This window comes from Columba livia, chromosome 3, assembly GCF_036013475.1.
Source record: "Columba livia isolate bColLiv1 breed racing homer chromosome 3, bColLiv1.pat.W.v2, whole genome shotgun sequence".
NCBI classification, from domain to species: Eukaryota; Metazoa; Chordata; class Aves; order Columbiformes; family Columbidae; genus Columba; species Columba livia.
The window spans coordinates 83119659-83136499 of record NC_088604.1 but is presented as its reverse complement, the minus strand read 5'-3'; the positions used below and the strand labels follow the sequence as shown (position 1 = coordinate 83136499).

General features: G+C 40.8%; 1 protein-coding gene across 1 annotated transcript in view; it reads right to left on the bottom strand.

Annotated features, from left to right (window-relative positions):
• The window catches only part of KIF26B (kinesin family member 26B), a 306955-nt gene that overhangs the window by 40838 nt on the left and 249276 nt on the right, over positions 1 to 16841 (bottom strand). Inside the window, exon 10 of the mRNA XM_065057896.1 lies at positions 16671 to 16830. Coding sequence (XP_064913968.1) covers positions 16671 to 16830 — 160 coding nt within the window. The remainder of the gene's footprint in view (positions 1 to 16670; positions 16831 to 16841) is intronic.

Genomic DNA, 16841 nt, shown 5'->3' with positions numbered 1-16841 from the left:
GGAAATCACGTACTCCCCTGTTTGCCCATGCTCCAACATGGCTCTTCAGTCTGCATTGCCCTCACTCCCCGGGGACAGCAATACTCTTGCCGCATGTACAAACACAACTTACAATCCTTCTCATGCTCTATTTCTAACTCTGTTTGGGTACACAATTCAAATTCATTTAATCTTCTCTCACACAAAAAGCTGTCCTGCTCCCCTTGACAATGTTTCTTGCACTTGTTTGAGTCTATATTCATCTATATGGGTGACCAGAGTTGCATCCAGGAGAGGAATTGCTAACCCCTTGCATAAGTATGTTACTATTTTTCTGCTGTTATTCCTAATGTCTCCTCAGACTTCATTACTCTATTACTGTGACATCAGCTGTGGACACCTGTGATCATTAACCAATATGCCTAAATCAGACATACACCCCACCCCCTCTCTAGCTGATAAGCTCCCGGATTTCAGTAGAAATTATAAACAGTCCATTAAGGCAAGTCCTTGCATTAGTGCCATTTCTATTACTGTAGCCCTCGAGGTCCCACAGCTGCTCCCATTTGATGTTCTGATCTTCCTTTTTTTGGATGATGGCGCTCAGCTTTGTGGAACCAGTCACTACGATTAGCATGCTCCTGCTTTGTGTGCCAAGGCTGCTGATAATAACACTAAATAAAATCTCTCCCAAAACTGGTCCTTGAAGAACTTCCCAGGTGGCCTTCCCTCTACTCTGACAGCTCTCACTTCAATGCTAGGTACTGTTGTCTCATCAGTCTTCATTACCTAATGCATCTTACAGTTCCTTGTCTTCCTCAATTTAACTAATAATTCCTCAGGAGACACCAATTCAGTTATTTACTCAGGTCCAGGCAGATTACCTTTACCTCTGTTCTTTCACCTACAAATGTAGACGTTAGGTATCATATCTGCATAAAACCCCAGTGAGGGTTGTATCCAAAAAGAATTCAAGGCTTACCCTCTGAGAAGGCAATATCTGTTGTCTGGATTTACTCTAAAGTGAGTTTTAACTCAGGCCTTCAGGATTTGTTCCTCTCTCATCTGAATGCTAATAGTGACTTTTTGTTGTAGCAGGACTTAACATCTCATTGTTAACTTTAGCAGCTATTGTAGTAATAAAAATTGATCACTTAATTCAGACTATCCAGCACCGAACTAATTTAAGCTCCTCTCTATCCTTCCTCCCCCATACACACTGATGAGCAAATCATTTAGAGAGGTGTTTGTCTGCTGACTGTATGAATTTTACTCAGCAGGAAAATGCATACATCTAATTGCATTTCAACTTATGAGGATCTGAATAAATGAACAGGTTGTTTTATAAATAGAGGAATTAATGAAGACTAGTTTCCTCGGGGTTTGTGTCCTGTGTTCCTCCTTTTCCTGTACTTTTGCTGTTCCCTTTTCTGCACAGTCCCTATGACCTCACCTTGCCATATCCCACCTAACTCATCTCCTCTGGCTGCACCTCCTTTCTATCTCCCAGCTGGCTGGTGCGTGCTGGCTGGCCAGCATCAGGCAGCATGCAATGGAGCGGGTTACCTGCTGGCTTCACAGCTTTGTGGCCCAGTCGGCTTCTGCTTTGTTCCTCTCCCAGTCCAAGGAGTATTGCACAGACCTCAGATATCAGAAGGCCTGTCCCTGTGCTAAATCTGATTGGAAATGGTCAATTAAACGGCCAATTAAAAATATATATTTGGATGAATAGCAGTGAGATGGTGTGATCATGTACGCTTCAGCCTCTCAAGAGGTGGCTAAATATCTCTCGGAAGATGCCTGTCAGGGCCAATCCTGCTTGCAGACTTTGTCAGGCTTCACGGTTTTGAAGCACAACGTTGTGCATAGCAGTCATTCCCACCACCAGCTACCGAGGACAGACAGGACATTTCCCGTATTAGCTTTATGAGAGTGATTAGAGCCACCTAATTATAGCTATGCAATGACAAAAATCTCAACTCACAGATGTCAAGTTAGTCAGGCTGTTAAGTCTCTCATGTCCTACGGCTTAGATCATTCCTGCTTTATAATTTTTCAGATCCTTGTTATGATTTTATGTCCAATTAATTCTGTGGGAGGACAGCAGTTCTCAAATGAACATGGAGTAAATACAATCAATAACAAATGGGTTGTTATGAGAGTTATTATTGCATTGTTACTATTTTCCAGTAATTCAGGTTTAGTTATTTTTTGTATTATGTGTGACATATTAAATACATAGCAAATGGTTTAAAGGTCCCATTCTGTTTTCAAAGCTGCTACTGTACCAGTTTCAAAAAAGTAAGAATGATCCAAAAGGGACTAAAGTTTATACTTCCCTCAGCATAGCAGATTTGCAGATAGTGTAGCTAAAAGGTGTGTTTGATCCCAGCATTTATAATTAACTCTTAAGCTGACATATATGAAGAAAATCTTTGTTTTCCTATTAGAGTGTTTGTTGCAGTGTAATTCCAAGAAACACCAATTAGATATCAAATGCTGACAACTTGCACTTATCACTGATTAGGGTTAGATATGAGCTATAAACCTAGCACATTACCACAGTGCAACAGCTCATTACCAGTTTAGCTTTCCTAGCTAATCTCTTCTACTAATTTTTATTTAGGGACCTTCTGGCTAGCTCATCTGAAAATTATACACTAATGATCTGAGCAGAATTGAGAGCTTTAAATGGCAACGTGGGAGAAAAAATAATTCTGTTTCATCTCTTTATGTTATGATAGATGTCATTTAATCAGTTAACACAGCAGAACATACCATTCCTTTTCAGATCACGCAAATAGAAAACAAAAAAGAAAAGGGTGAGAGCTTCACACATCTCTAGACCTTCACGATGTAAAAGAGCATTATATATAGTATGAGAGAATGTTTCGGAGGACAGTCACTGAGACAGAATTTCCTGTGGGTCTCCTACAAGTCTACCACAGGGGATGATTGCGAGGATGTGACTGTTGCTAGTAGAGGAGATATATCAGAGACAGTGCCACAGTGCTGTGTGCTGTGGAGATGTCAGGGACCAGGGTGGCCCAACAGGCATCCTGGGATGCCTGCTCCCAGTTAGGCTTCCAGAAGGTTTAACATGGGATGCCGGGCCTCTGGAATGGCTCAGAATCAGAAATGTGGTTTCCAATCCCCTCTGCCTTCTTCTGCCCCACCTGCTTCAGATTATGAAAGCATTTGAGAAACTGCAGCCAGAATTCAGATTCTGAATAACTGCAGACTAAAGATACTGCAGCACTGACAATGGGTGCTTCACAGCTATGTGCCAGAACTCTTACGATAAATTAAAATGACTTCTGAAATATATTGGAGATAAAGAATGAAAAGAACAAGATGTTTCATCATGTTACCACTTGTTAATGAATAAAAAGGATTCAAGATGACAAGATGTAGGTAGGAACAGTTGGGAAAATGTATCTCATCCACATTCTGTAAAGCTTGTGTAAATTAAGGGCATCATGGGATGTAAAAGTTCTATATTTAATAATTACTATAAACAGATTAAGAGAAATGAGAAGCAGCACAAGACCACATTTAGGGGCTACCTCATTTCCTGCAGTCTAACTGTGCTGGAGTTTCTTCTCTGAAAAGTATAAGATACACTGAACAATATCAATATTGTGCTCTGCGTTTACTGGTTCCTACTTGAAGTCAAAAACAGACATGGTCAAAATGCACATTTATAATGCCTCAAAAAACAAATTATGTCTCTAAATCAACCACTTAAAACACAACCATTGCTGGTCTATACTTGCGCAATTCAAAACTTGGATAATGGCAGAGGACAGTGTGCTGAGCGAGTTCTCAACACTCACCTAGCCCTGAACTTAAGAAAGTACATAGCCTTTGATCTGCAAGAAGCTGGACCTTTTTCCTACATGTGGTGGTGGAGAATTTTTCTTCCTGCAATAGATGAAAGGAGCAGGAATCTCTCAGGACTCCTCATCTTGGAACCTGCACAGCAAGGGGAGTGAAGGCTTGCCACGCTCTGCCCACCTTTCCAGATCACAGAATCACAGAATCAACTGGGTTGGAAAAGACCTCAGGGACGGCGGGTCCACTACCTCCCTGGGCAGGCCATTCCAATGCCTGACCACTCTCCCTGTAAAGAATTTCTTTCTAATATCCAACCTAAATTTCCCCTGGCAGAGTTTAAGCCCATGCCCCCTTGTCCTGTTGCTAACTGCCTGGGAGAAGAGACCAGTCCCCACCTGGCTATAACTTCCCTTCAGGTAGTTATAGAGAGTGATGAGGTCACCTCTAAGCCTCCTCTTCTCTAGACTAAACAACCCCAGCTCCCTCAGCCTCTCCCCATAGTTCTTATGTTCAAGTCCCTTCACCAGTCGTGTTGATCTTCTGTGGACCCACTCCAGCACTTCAATGTCTTTCCTGAACTGAGGGGCCCAGAACTGAACACAATACTCCAGGTGTGGCCTCACCAATGCAGAGTACAGGGGAAGGATCACTTCCCTTGTCCTGCTGACCACGCTGTTTTTGATACAGGACAGGATACCGTTGGCCTTCTTGGTCACCTGAACACTGTTGGCTCATGTTGAGCTTCCTGTCAATTAGCACCCCCAGGTCCCTTTCTGTCTGACTGCTCTCCAGCCACTCTGTGCCCAGCCTGTAGCGCTGCAGGGGGTTGTTGTGACCAAAGTGCAGCACCCGGCACTTGACCTTATTGAACTTCATCCCATTGGAATCAGCCCATTTTTCCAGTCTATCCAGATCCCTCTGCAGAGCCCTCCTGCCTTCCAGCAGGTCAACACTCCCTCCCAACTTGGTGTCATCAGCAAATTTGCTGATGATGGTCTCAATCCCCTCATCTAAATCGTCAATAAAGATGTTAAACAGGACTGGACCCAACACTGACCCCTGGGGAACACCACTAGTGACTGGCCGCCAGCTGGATGCAGCCCCATTCACCAGCACTCTCTGGGCCCGGTGCTCCAGCCAGTTCTTAACCCAGCGTAGAGTACACTTGTCCAAGCCATGGGCTACCAGCTTTTGCAGGAGTATATTATGGGAGACAGTGTCAAAGGCCTTGCTGAAGTCCAGATAGACCACATCCACGGCTTTCCCCTCATCCACCAGATGAGTCACCTGATCATAAAAAGAGATCAGGTTGGTCAGACAGGACCTGCCACAAAATCTCCTGCCACAGATCTCACAAAATAATGTTCTCTACTCAAATACACAAAGCTTTGAAGGTTTAACTGCCAGAAATGTCTCAATAGGAATATAATCAGACCACGGTCTGGGAGATGTTGATTTACTATGAGAAATGAGACAAAAGGAAAAAGCACTGTACATATTCCTATTACATATTACGAGAATATAACCAAGGAGAATACACTCTTGCATTCAGGTATTGCAAAAGGTAGTGAAAGGTCATATGGGCAGCATATAATTTATAATGTCAGCTTAGAACACCTAACTCTGTCCCTTTGCATTTAAGACAATAAGCATTGGTACGCTTTAGCAACAGCAGTTTGCTCCCTGATTAAGCAACTGAAGGGTTATTAGTGTGTAGCTGAGATACCCTAAAACAAACAGTACTACTCCACAAAGAAGCACCATGGATGGATGGAACATGGTCAATTGAATTAAAAATGTATTTTTAAGGGTTATGTTCTCTTTTGCATGGGTGTGATGTTATAGCATTATCAGAGAAAAATAAAAATCTTACATATTAAACAATGTAAATTCTTCTCAAATCAAATTAGCCAACTTGTAAAGAAAACCTTATTGTGGTATTTGTTTCCAATAACCAATTTATTGTCAAATATACATACCAACTTGCTTGTAATTCTTTGCTTTCATTGTCTTATCTCTCTGTGAGAAAAAGATATTTGGTAGAAAAGTTGACACAAAACTATGAATTTTCTTGGGAGGATAAAAGTCCATTTCAATTCTCAGAGTACACCTAGCAGACATGTTTGTGATACCAGTAGTGACCAGAGGAGTTTTGCTATAGTGCTGCAGAAGCATCATGTCCCTTTCCTGCCTGGACAAGCCCTGACCCTGCTGGGAAGACAGGTGCCTGGCCCCAGGAGCATGTACAGTAGAGAGACCCAAAGCATCACATTCAGATTCACAGCAGCCAGAGCCTTGCCCTAGAAAACACCCTCATTGCCAGGGTGCTTGCTGAGCTGAGGAGCGTGAGGGGAATGGACATGGAACCTGCAAATGGACTCAAAGGACTTCACTAGTTGTGTCACCTATTTGATGTTTATGTCTGACACACAAATGATTCCAGGCAAAGGAGCCCACAGAGGACTGCAATCAAGAGTAGCTCAAAACCAACAAAAGCTTCTGATTATGATGACATTACAAAGCACATAGAATCCAAAATGGGAGCAGTCACGTAACAAGAGAGAAGAAAATCTGTTACCAGCTTAACAGGCTTATTTTGTGTTCTGTATGATGCAAAGATTCTAAAGGTTACCAAAGCACAACCTCACTTTTTCTGTAAAACATACTCCACAGTAATCAACCTTAACCGTTGGCTGAAAAAAAAAAAATTAGGAGTTTTCCACAAATCTCAGTGTCACACAATTTGGTAAGGTGGCAAATGCTTTTCTTTTACAGATCTGTATTTTCAGAGTAAAATCTTATTCAGCTTCGGTCCTCCATCAGCTCATCTTCCACATCAGTGTAAGCTATTGCAACAACAGCAGTTTCCTTTAGCTCCTTTTGGTATGAAAACTGTCCCATCACTCCAGCAATATCCGCACACGAGAGATGAGCAGGATTCAGGAGGTGCATGGTGGCATGGCCTGAGTACACAGAGCTCGTAGAATGCTCTTTCCCTCTCGGAAAAAGTGCAGTTACTTCTCGAACATCATACCTTTGGAAACATTTTTTTTGTTATGCAGCAAAACCAGGTAGCTGATCTGGATACTGCATCTAATTCCTGTACTCTTTCACAGATGTGTAACTTCAAAGCACATCACATGGAGTTTGTGAAAACTGTTGTTTGCAAGAGAGAGGAAATGCCATCTAGGAGCACAAAAGATTCCGCTACTCTGTTTATAGCTGGAGGCAGACATAAAAATTGTGTTCAATCCTTAAAAGACAGCTCCAAGGAGATTCAGGTCCTGCTTGCACAGACAGAGATGGCGAGGTGCTTTTAACAGCTCACCTCGTAGCTGGCTCCCCTTGCTTGTTCTCTGTCTCCATGTCGAGCAGCACAGGCGCCCAGTGCAGTCTGAGCTGCCCAAAGGGGCTGGCATGGGCAACACAGGCACCGTGTGAGGGCCCTGCTCTCCCGAGCTCCCATGGGAGGCAGACGGGACACCCCGGGTGCTGCAGGCTGTGCAAGCTGCCTGTGGCGAGGGCAGCAGGACAGAGACTTCAACCAGTGAGAGCATCCACTCCTGCAAAGAGTGTAATACGTTATGCATCCTTTTCAAAGCCCCCAAATCCCTTCATGTCTATGGCAGCTGCCAATTTTCTCCTTTTTGTTCCATTTGCAGACTGAAGATTAAATCTCCACTGCTCCAAGGTTTGTAACAGCACTCAAACCAGCCCCAGCCATCATTCTGCTACCCAGCTCTCTGCTCTGCAGGACCAGCTGTACCAAAGGGAGCCAGAGGGGATGACGTTTCTGACCGTTCAGATGTGCAATTTGTCACTGATTTTCAAAATGAGTGAAGCTTTATTTGTGCCCAAAAGCACAAACTAAGGAATAGGGAGAGAAGCAATTTACTAACTCCCCTCACCCTTAAAAATAACCCATTGGTAAATAATTTTAAATATGGCAGGTTAAACAGTTTTGCTGATGGGGTGATGAGAAAAAAAATACAGCTAAACAGTTAAATCTGCTGCCTGAAATTAATTTCACTGAGTTTTGTCACATATTGCTAAAAAGCATGTCACCTGATGTCATTTATAAACAAACAAAATTTTAAAAATTGAAATAATCTAACAAGTTTGTTCTGCAGCAGGAGGGAGAGCTAATTTTAATACTTCAGAAAATCATTCTAACCAGACTGCTTAACTCTGAAAAGTCAGTGCATATTTTTAAAAATTCACTTCACATCTGTTCATCGTGTACAGGCCTAAAGGCAACCACCAGCCAGAAAACTTTGATCACTCAGCAGAAGATAGCAGTTATCTGAAGAGCACAAGAGGATTGTCTTCATTGCTTTCCTCTCAAACGTGGTATGAAAATAAGAACGTCAATAGAAGTTCGTATGGAAAAAAACATCTTGCAGATATAGTGGCATTCAAATGCTCTTAAAGCAATAAGACAAACTGTCTGAAATATTCCCTATTTACAACCATGCAATTCTCTTCAAAGCTTCTAGGGTCTGTCACTCCTTTGAGGGGATGGTGTTAAATAGAGTCCAAAAAAAGAAAGAGTATGAGGGAAAATTGTTCAACTATTTGCCCAGAAAATGTAAACTAAGTTTTTGTTTATTTTTAAGTTAAGGTCACAAATACTATTTATATATATTGAAGAGGAAAATCGGATAGTCTTGCTTGTGCCACTTCAGCAGTCACAAATCCCCATTTATGTGGCAAGTGTCTGTATAACCTTCTTGAGCTCCAAATTCATGGTCACAGACCCATTTGCAACCAGCCAATAGATGATTGTGTATTTCCAGTTTTCACTTTCACCAATTCCATCAGTCACGTCCCTTGCAATCCCAAACAAACTCATCACTAGGCAACACGGAACCACATACTGCCTCTTTCAACAAATAAGCTGTTAATCATCAAACCCTGAACATGAACTATGCTATACAATATCCCTTAGCAAGGATTTAAGGATTATCTCATCTAATTAGATATAAGCATGTTTTCTAATCTGTGGGCTTAAGCCAAAACCCAATAGAAAGATTTCCATTGATTTACACTGAGTTTGGATCAAGCACTGAGAGAACTTGATTTTGCAACTCAAAGAGAAAGAGGCCTTAAAAAAAACAGTGTAACCAAATGATGAAGTAAAGTAGTTCACTGAGTTAAATCATCTGGCACAGGCATGCATTGGACATCCCCTATCCCTTCTAGGGTAGTCTTGAGAAAGACACTGCTGAGACTTTCTGGATTTATTTGATGGCATTCAACTGTAATAATCCAGCTGACTGCTAGTTTTCAGCCTCCTAAAAGCAGAGGAGATTCTGGCAGACACACTAGAACATGTCTTATTGTTTATTTGTATAACTGTTTGTCATGCACCAACACTTACTAAGCAAGGATGAAGATAAATTATTAAAGTGCAAGTACAACTATTGAAAATTGTTGAAGATTTGGCCCCAGAACTCTGCAGTGAAATTGCATAAGCCTAGCTCCTAACCAATCTGGAACTGTTTATTATAGAACTGTTCATTAATATTCATTAGTTACATGTTTACTTTGCTTTTAAATCATTCTACCAATGAAGTTTTCACTTCAGCTCTTGGGAAGTTATTCCATTGACTAACAAGAATGACTGTTAGCATGCTTTCAACTTTAAATTCCTCTTTCTCATTACTTAAGGATAAGAAATCGTTCTGCCACTGTCTCACCAGAAAAAATTCTCTCCTCCTGTGTGGATTCACGTCTTTGAAGTACTACAGAGCAGTTGTCATCTCCCCTCTCAGAAGTCTCCTTTTCCCTGCTAGCAATGAAGCTTTATTTCTGTTCCAGTGTTCTTCCAGGTGAGTAACACTTTTATCTCAGACCATTCATAATTCTTTTTGCTTCTCTTTTCACTTTTCTCCAGATTGTAACCTCTTCATGATGAGATGCCCGACTCCGAACTAGGGGTTACATACTAGCATTATACAAAGAAAAGCTATTTTCTTTGGTCATCTGCAGTGGGATGCCTCTGCTCTCTTGCCCTGAGTCACACTGGTTTTGTGTAGGATCAGTAGGGAAACAAAAGTTAACTTCACAGGTCATATCCATATGCAACTATTCAAGAAACTGGAGATAACCAAAAATGTGAAGTAGGGATAATAAATATTACTATACGCTTTTTGATAATTTGCTGCACTGCACAAGAGCTAGTTATTCCAAGAATATTGCTATTGAAAAATTATTCAATTATACATTAAATGAATTATCACCACATTTCCACCAGAGAAAATATATTAGTGTTCAACTGAGCCTGAACCAGTGGTGGAACAGGTGAGAATAAACTGCTGGATAACCTGACTCAAAGTTCAAAATGGCGTTTTAATGAATTAAGTACAGATTCATTTGTAGATGAAGTCACCACAATGGCCTATTTGGGTCCCACACAAGTTATATTTCAGCAATAACTGCACACTACTGGATTGCTTGTTCATTACCAGTCCTGTCTGTGCTGGCCTGGGACCAAAGTAGTGTCCTTCCATGATGCAGCTATCTGCTGCTGATAGGAATGGCTATTTAAATGCAATTAGTAATTGCTATTAAATCTCACTATAAACCACAGGCACTTCCCTTCTCATTTCATTTTGCAGTCCATCTTTATTTGCTTATTTCAGTATCTGTCAAGTGGCAATTCATCAAGTGGTTCAAAGAGGGCTGAAACAGCTTGCTCATGAGGCTGCATTCTTCCCACTTGAACACTTGTGCAGAATGGAGCCATGTCAACTGAGGGCTGTTGTAAAACTGCTGTAACAAGGGCCCAGGCTCAGTCAATGCAACACACTCACTCACACATGCACACAGACACCTCTGCTCCAACAATTGTGCCGTTGCCAGTCTGGCCGGACTGAGTTGAAAACCCAAAGCTGGGGAATGGCAGCTCCAGTGAAGCTTTCCCCGGGGATTTTGTCTACTATCTCTCATTAACTTGATGATGAAACACAGTACTGTAAGACATGTGCAGATAAAGCTCAAATCTGCACTGTCAGCTGTACAAACTGTCCTACAATAAAGTGCATTGTTGATGAACACTATAACAGCGACTGCTGGAACATGCAAAATCTGTTATCCTCCTGAGTTGCAGATTAAATTAATAAAATGCAAGAAGTTTTCCTACATTCGCAGACTGTACATCCCTGATTCTGTCTATTTTATGTAGTTCCCTGGAATGAAGTGTCAGAAATTCAACCTAGTAAAACTGTTAACTACAGAAAAACCCCAAAGGTGAAAGTAATTGCCAGATGTTCCAAGTCCTCATTATACCTATGTTGACAGTGTTTCAGCGCTCACCTCTTGCTGTCAACTACACTGCCCCTCCATTTTGCCGAAGCACTCTGGCTCATGTCAAAGAGCATGTACCTAAAGCCAGCTCCTCTGCTGGTGTAACCTGGCATTGCTCCAGGAGCTTCACTGTCCATTAGTCAAGGCTCTGGTCCATATGACCTGGCTGCCAACATCAAGGAAAAATTCTCCTGTTCCAGAGCAGCTCAGGTCTTTTGATAGCTAATTAGGAACTATTTCACATTAAATGGAATCTCTGTTGACCACCCTCCTACAATTGAATCATTTAGGGGTATTTCTTAGGCTTATTCCTCCTTTTGAAAGGGCTAATTTCTCTTTTGCTTCCCCATTCTCCTCCATGGATTGTTGTCTCATCTGCATATTATCTCAGTGTTTCTCAGAGCTTTCCCATTCATTGAGGCCATTTCCCAGTCCTGTGATTCTGTTTCAGCTGTCACTAATGTCCTCCTTTTCATTATCTCCCCTTCATCTGCTCACACATTTCCACAAGTAAAACAGCAAAACAGTTCTTCATCCACTTCTAATATATTAAATACTAAATTAACACAGAAATATTGGAGATTCTAAAGGCAGCACTAGATTATTTTTTTTCTGAGGTTTTCTGTGGTCTTTGTACCATGTTCTCATTGAGGAGAAGGAAAAGCAAGAAACAGAAGTCTGCTAGATCCAGCATTAGAAACTGAAATATCTCAATTTAAAAAAAAAAAAAAAAAAAAAAAATAAAGAAATTCTTTTAGGCTTAGGCACAGATGAAGTAACCAATACACAGATTGCTCACTGGGCAAATAGTTCAATTTTGGCATTAAATTCTTAGGCCCAGTAAACAGACATGGTTATGTGAATTCCACAAAACCAAGACTTAGTACAAGATGGTAAATGAGGATAAAATCTCCAGTACTAATACTTGTTACTGTATAAGAAATATACTGTGAACTGGCTTTTAGCTTTCCTTGTATCTTCCTGAAAAGTTTTCACTCACATTTCTTCTGAGCAAAAGTATTTATACTCATCTTATAAATGCAAAGGTAAGTTCTCTTCACAGTTGTTTTTCACACAGATAAACAACTGTACATAAATAACACCCATTTAACCAATAAAATAATCGGAATTATTGGATCCATCCAAACCTTATTTTCATTTTTACTTCAATAATTAACTAGTAGTTTAAAGAAAATATCTGATAAACAGCATATTCTTTAGGCTCACCTTTTATACCACAATACTATAATCCAATACTTCCCTTCTCTCCTCTTCATTTAAAAGCAATAATATCCTACCCTTGGCCAAAAAAACCCAGATTTTGCATCCCATTAAGGATGTCCTTAAGTCAAAAAAAAGTGAAAAAATAACGCAACAGAGTCCCAGCAACAGTTACAATATAAGTAGTGCTTTTGGCCAAGTCTGAATGACCTTTACAAAGTCCTACTTGAATTTTTTCTAACTGAGTTTTATAAATAGCAATAAATAAATAAATACGGAAATAAATCATTTTCGAAAGATCATGCAGAAAGAAAGAATGGATTAGCCCATGATTTAAGCACCAGATTAGATCTTAAAGTACGGTTGCTCTGCCACTAAGTCTCTTCTGCAAGCTTGCACCAGTCACTTATTACCATTTTGTTTTCTACAGATAGCACAAAAACATTAATACCAGCATGTAAGATCTAGGAGGAAGTGCAACCATGTGACAGGGAAGCAAAAGTGCCAAGAATAAAATTCATGCTTTTGACTCACACCCATCTATTTTACGGACAAGGCTCCCTCCCTGGATAAGCATAAGCATGTAGTTCAAAATATACGATGACTCCAGAAACACTAGCACATTGGGATAGCACATTAAGAGAGAAGCCTGTTAAATAAAACAAGCAACAATTTCTGAAAGAGAAATTCATACGGCCTTGCACTTTTTGAAACAGTTTCCTTACATTCTCATAGTCATTAAAATGTATAAAAATGATTATTTCCAAAACAGCATTACCATGAATTATCACCACCCCTGTTGCCTAGCAACTGGAGTAATTTTTGAGTGGTGAGCTATATAAACCAGTATCTGGAGTTTGTGTAAATGGGTATTCATTTGAGGGTTTAAAACACATTCATCTTGGAAATCAAAGGAAGATAATGCAGCACTAATGTAAAGCAGAAATGCTCTTAAAAAATAAAATGGCACTAACAATTACTGCAGCTTAGCAAAACCCTCCTCCTGAAGCAGATCTGAGCCCTGCCAAACTTGCTCAGGGCATGAGTTGACTCCTTTGCTCTTCACTGGGCTTGCAGGTGCCACTTTCTATTTTTTTTTTAATATATTTGATGTTCCTGAGGAGAAAATAATTATTGCTCATAACTCAAGAAACTGGTGACATTAAATGGAAATGTACTGAAGTCAAATTAAAAATTCTATTTTTAGAGAAGATACTGAGCTGGAAGAACTCACTTGTTCATACCATAACAGAACGATGCGCTTAATAAGGTTCAAAATAGGTCTGGACATTAATAGTGATAGAGAGATAACCCACTGAGATATTAGAGAGAGATTATAAGTACATACATGAAAGATACAAACTCTCAGAAATCATGGCCTGGTCACTCATTAGCTGCATGTCGTTGCCCATTATAGGGATGTCTACCCATTCCTCAGACCCACGTGGAATTTAAGTTGAATGCAGGACAAGATCCAAAACCATGTCAACATGTATTGTTTGATGTCTGAGAATGTCTACATTACTTTCCTACAACGTTAGTAGACAATTTCCCCCTAAAGCCACTGTCCATCTGTGTTACTATTCCCAAAATGGAAAGGGGGGGGGGGGGGGGGGCAGGATGATGGGGGAGAAAGATTCCAACTTAATGCCTTCCAAGGCTTAGCTTTACAGGAAAGGAAAAAAATGCAAAATGTGTTCAAAAGCAACAGGACTTTTTCATAGAGACTGCAGGCAGAGAAGTAAATTCATCCTTGGCATAAACACACAGCCCACTGAAGGCAAAGCAGTAGCATCTGCTTATACCAGCTATGAAACTGAACAAGCTTTTCCCTTCAACTCCTACCTGCGGAGATAAAGCTGGATACAGCACTGAAGGGAGTTTAAGAGCCTGCAGCCTCTCAGAGTTGAGAGAACTCAATTTCTGCAGTAAGAGAAAATCTGATGTGTATGAAATGGTGAGTTTCTGTGCTCCCAGGAAGCCATGCAGTGCCTATTGACAGGCAGCCATAAAATTCTTAATGGCTGTTTAATAGCTCAGATAAAGAAAAGATGCTCCATTTTGTCTGCTGCTCTGTGGAAATTTGCTGAGACCACACACACAATGTGCAGCTCTTGCACATAAGAAACCACTCATTTTCATTCGGTCCCACTCAAAAAAGGTAGTTATCAAAATTATAATTTTATCCCTGATAATGAAAGAGAACACCCCTAAATAAAGGCAAATGATCTCAGCTAGATAGGCTAGTTGCTGATCTAAACAAGAGATGATACTGAACATATATATATCGCATCAGTCTATGGGATGCTCAGACTCTTCTACAAGGCAGTGCAAACCCCCCTCTCCCCCTTCCTCTCTTATCCACCGAGGAGCAGCATACACCTGTAATGCTGGATCACTGAGCAAACAGTGCTTGCACTCACCCAGCCACCAAGTCTCTTGTTTCCATTCCTCGTGAATAGACCACATTTGGGAAAAAAATGCTGTCTCCACTCTTCTAAGCAAGAAGTGGACAAAATTAGCTCCAAAATATGCCAACATGTTTTTTTCAAATTACATTCTTAAAGTCCTCCTTTCAAACAGACACATCATCTCTGATTTAGACATGATGAATCACTTCTCTATACCTACACTCTACACTATCTTCTCTTACCCTAGTAAATTCCAGAGGAGGTGCTGGCCTGAAGAGAGCTTTCATCTTCTTTCAGCAGTACAGAAACAATTATGAGCAAGTGTGCTGGCACCTCTGGCTGTGTAAGCTCAAAAATGCAACAGCTGGGAATCACAGAAGAAATTGGTAGTGCAGCAAGTAGAAGACATGTTCAGTAATGCTTTTCTCCCTGTCAGGCATTGCCAGGAAAGACAGCTGTTGTATTCGGTAACTATTCCCTGTATGCTTAGTTCTAACCTAGGGAGCATCATTAACATATTTCTTCTGTTCCTACAGTCTGCCTTCCCTCAAGTCTATAAAATCCGACACGAAGGAAGACAGGGTTTTGATGAGCATAGTTTGAGGTACGCTTTGTGAAATGCAGAGTTCAAGCTATTCATATTTTCACACTATGACTAGGTGTACAAGCCACAAAACATTTCACGAATGTTTACACATACAAATGTGGTTGGCCCTTAACTGAATTCCAGTCTGACTGAATTCCAGCAACTGCCAAATAATTTTTCAAAATGTTAGAAGAAAAACAAAATTGTAACCAAACTAAATTCATCTTTATTTTCCAAAATGAAGACAAAACCAAACAAGTAAAACTTGTCAATACCTTGCAATCCTGAATGAGTATGAGAAAATAATCACGTTTACAGTCTTTAACATGACTAGGAGGGTAAAATACATGGACTGAAATATAATCCGTGAATGACTTGGTTCGTTTTTCATGTCATTCTGTTGCTCCTAACTCCAAAACTCATATATATGTCCTTCACAAATGCTGACATTCATTAGTAGTTCAATTTCAAGATGCTACAGTAAGCCATTCCCATGCCACCAGTTGCTACTCCCTAGGCTTTAACCTAGAGAAAAGCAATACCATCCATAAAATCAGAAATTTCTGAGCAGGAAGGTTGTCTGACTGTCTGGGTTGGGTAATGAATCCAAACTTGCTTTCAGACCTGCACACATGACAAATGGTGTGAGACAATGATGAAGAGAAATGAGTACAAAGCATACCCACTAGGTGAGCAATTCCTCTAATTTCCCAGAAGCTACCTGCAGTAGCAAAGGCCACTTGTCTAGTGTGACAAATAAAGCCTACTTCTTTTTTTTGCAAATGAAAGGCTAACATGGAGATTCAAGCCATACAAAAATAAACTGGAAAGTAACCTTGGATAACAGAAAGAATCTCACGACAAACATGCATGCTCATTGTGACATGCATTTTCAAGGCACTAAATTCCACACAATGGACCACAAAATAATTTTCTCTATAGTGCTGCATTATGGCAGCAACATTTGTCTCTGTGGAGCAAACAGGAAAGCAGCTCTCAGATGCTTTCAAACATTGAATTAATATTTGAACAGTCTTAGAAAACAAAATCCTAATATGCTGAACTTTGAGCTTTACGATCTTTAAGACACCTGAGTTATATTTCAGCAAGATTCTTCCTGTGAAACCTGAATGTTAAATACAGTGTAGGTGGCAGATGGAAGGTTAGCTCAGGTGTCACCGGACCCCAGGCAGTTTTTGCTGTACCTCAAGAGGGCTGTGGTGACCCCAGCAGAGTGTCTCCCCACTTACCCACGTCTGTCTCAGGCCCAGATATGCAAACTGCTTACAAGCATCTTCTCCTTAAGTGCAACATAGAAGACTACTTACTTGTAGGGGATGTGCTTGCTTCCATTGACAAGGGCAAGGATGACATTGCCCAGTGCTGACAATGAGAGACAGAGGCCAGAGCTTCCCTCCCGGTTTTTGCTGAGCACTTTCACGCAGCTGCCCAGGTCGATAAGGTGCAAGCGACTGCGACCTCCAGACACTGCCATAAAC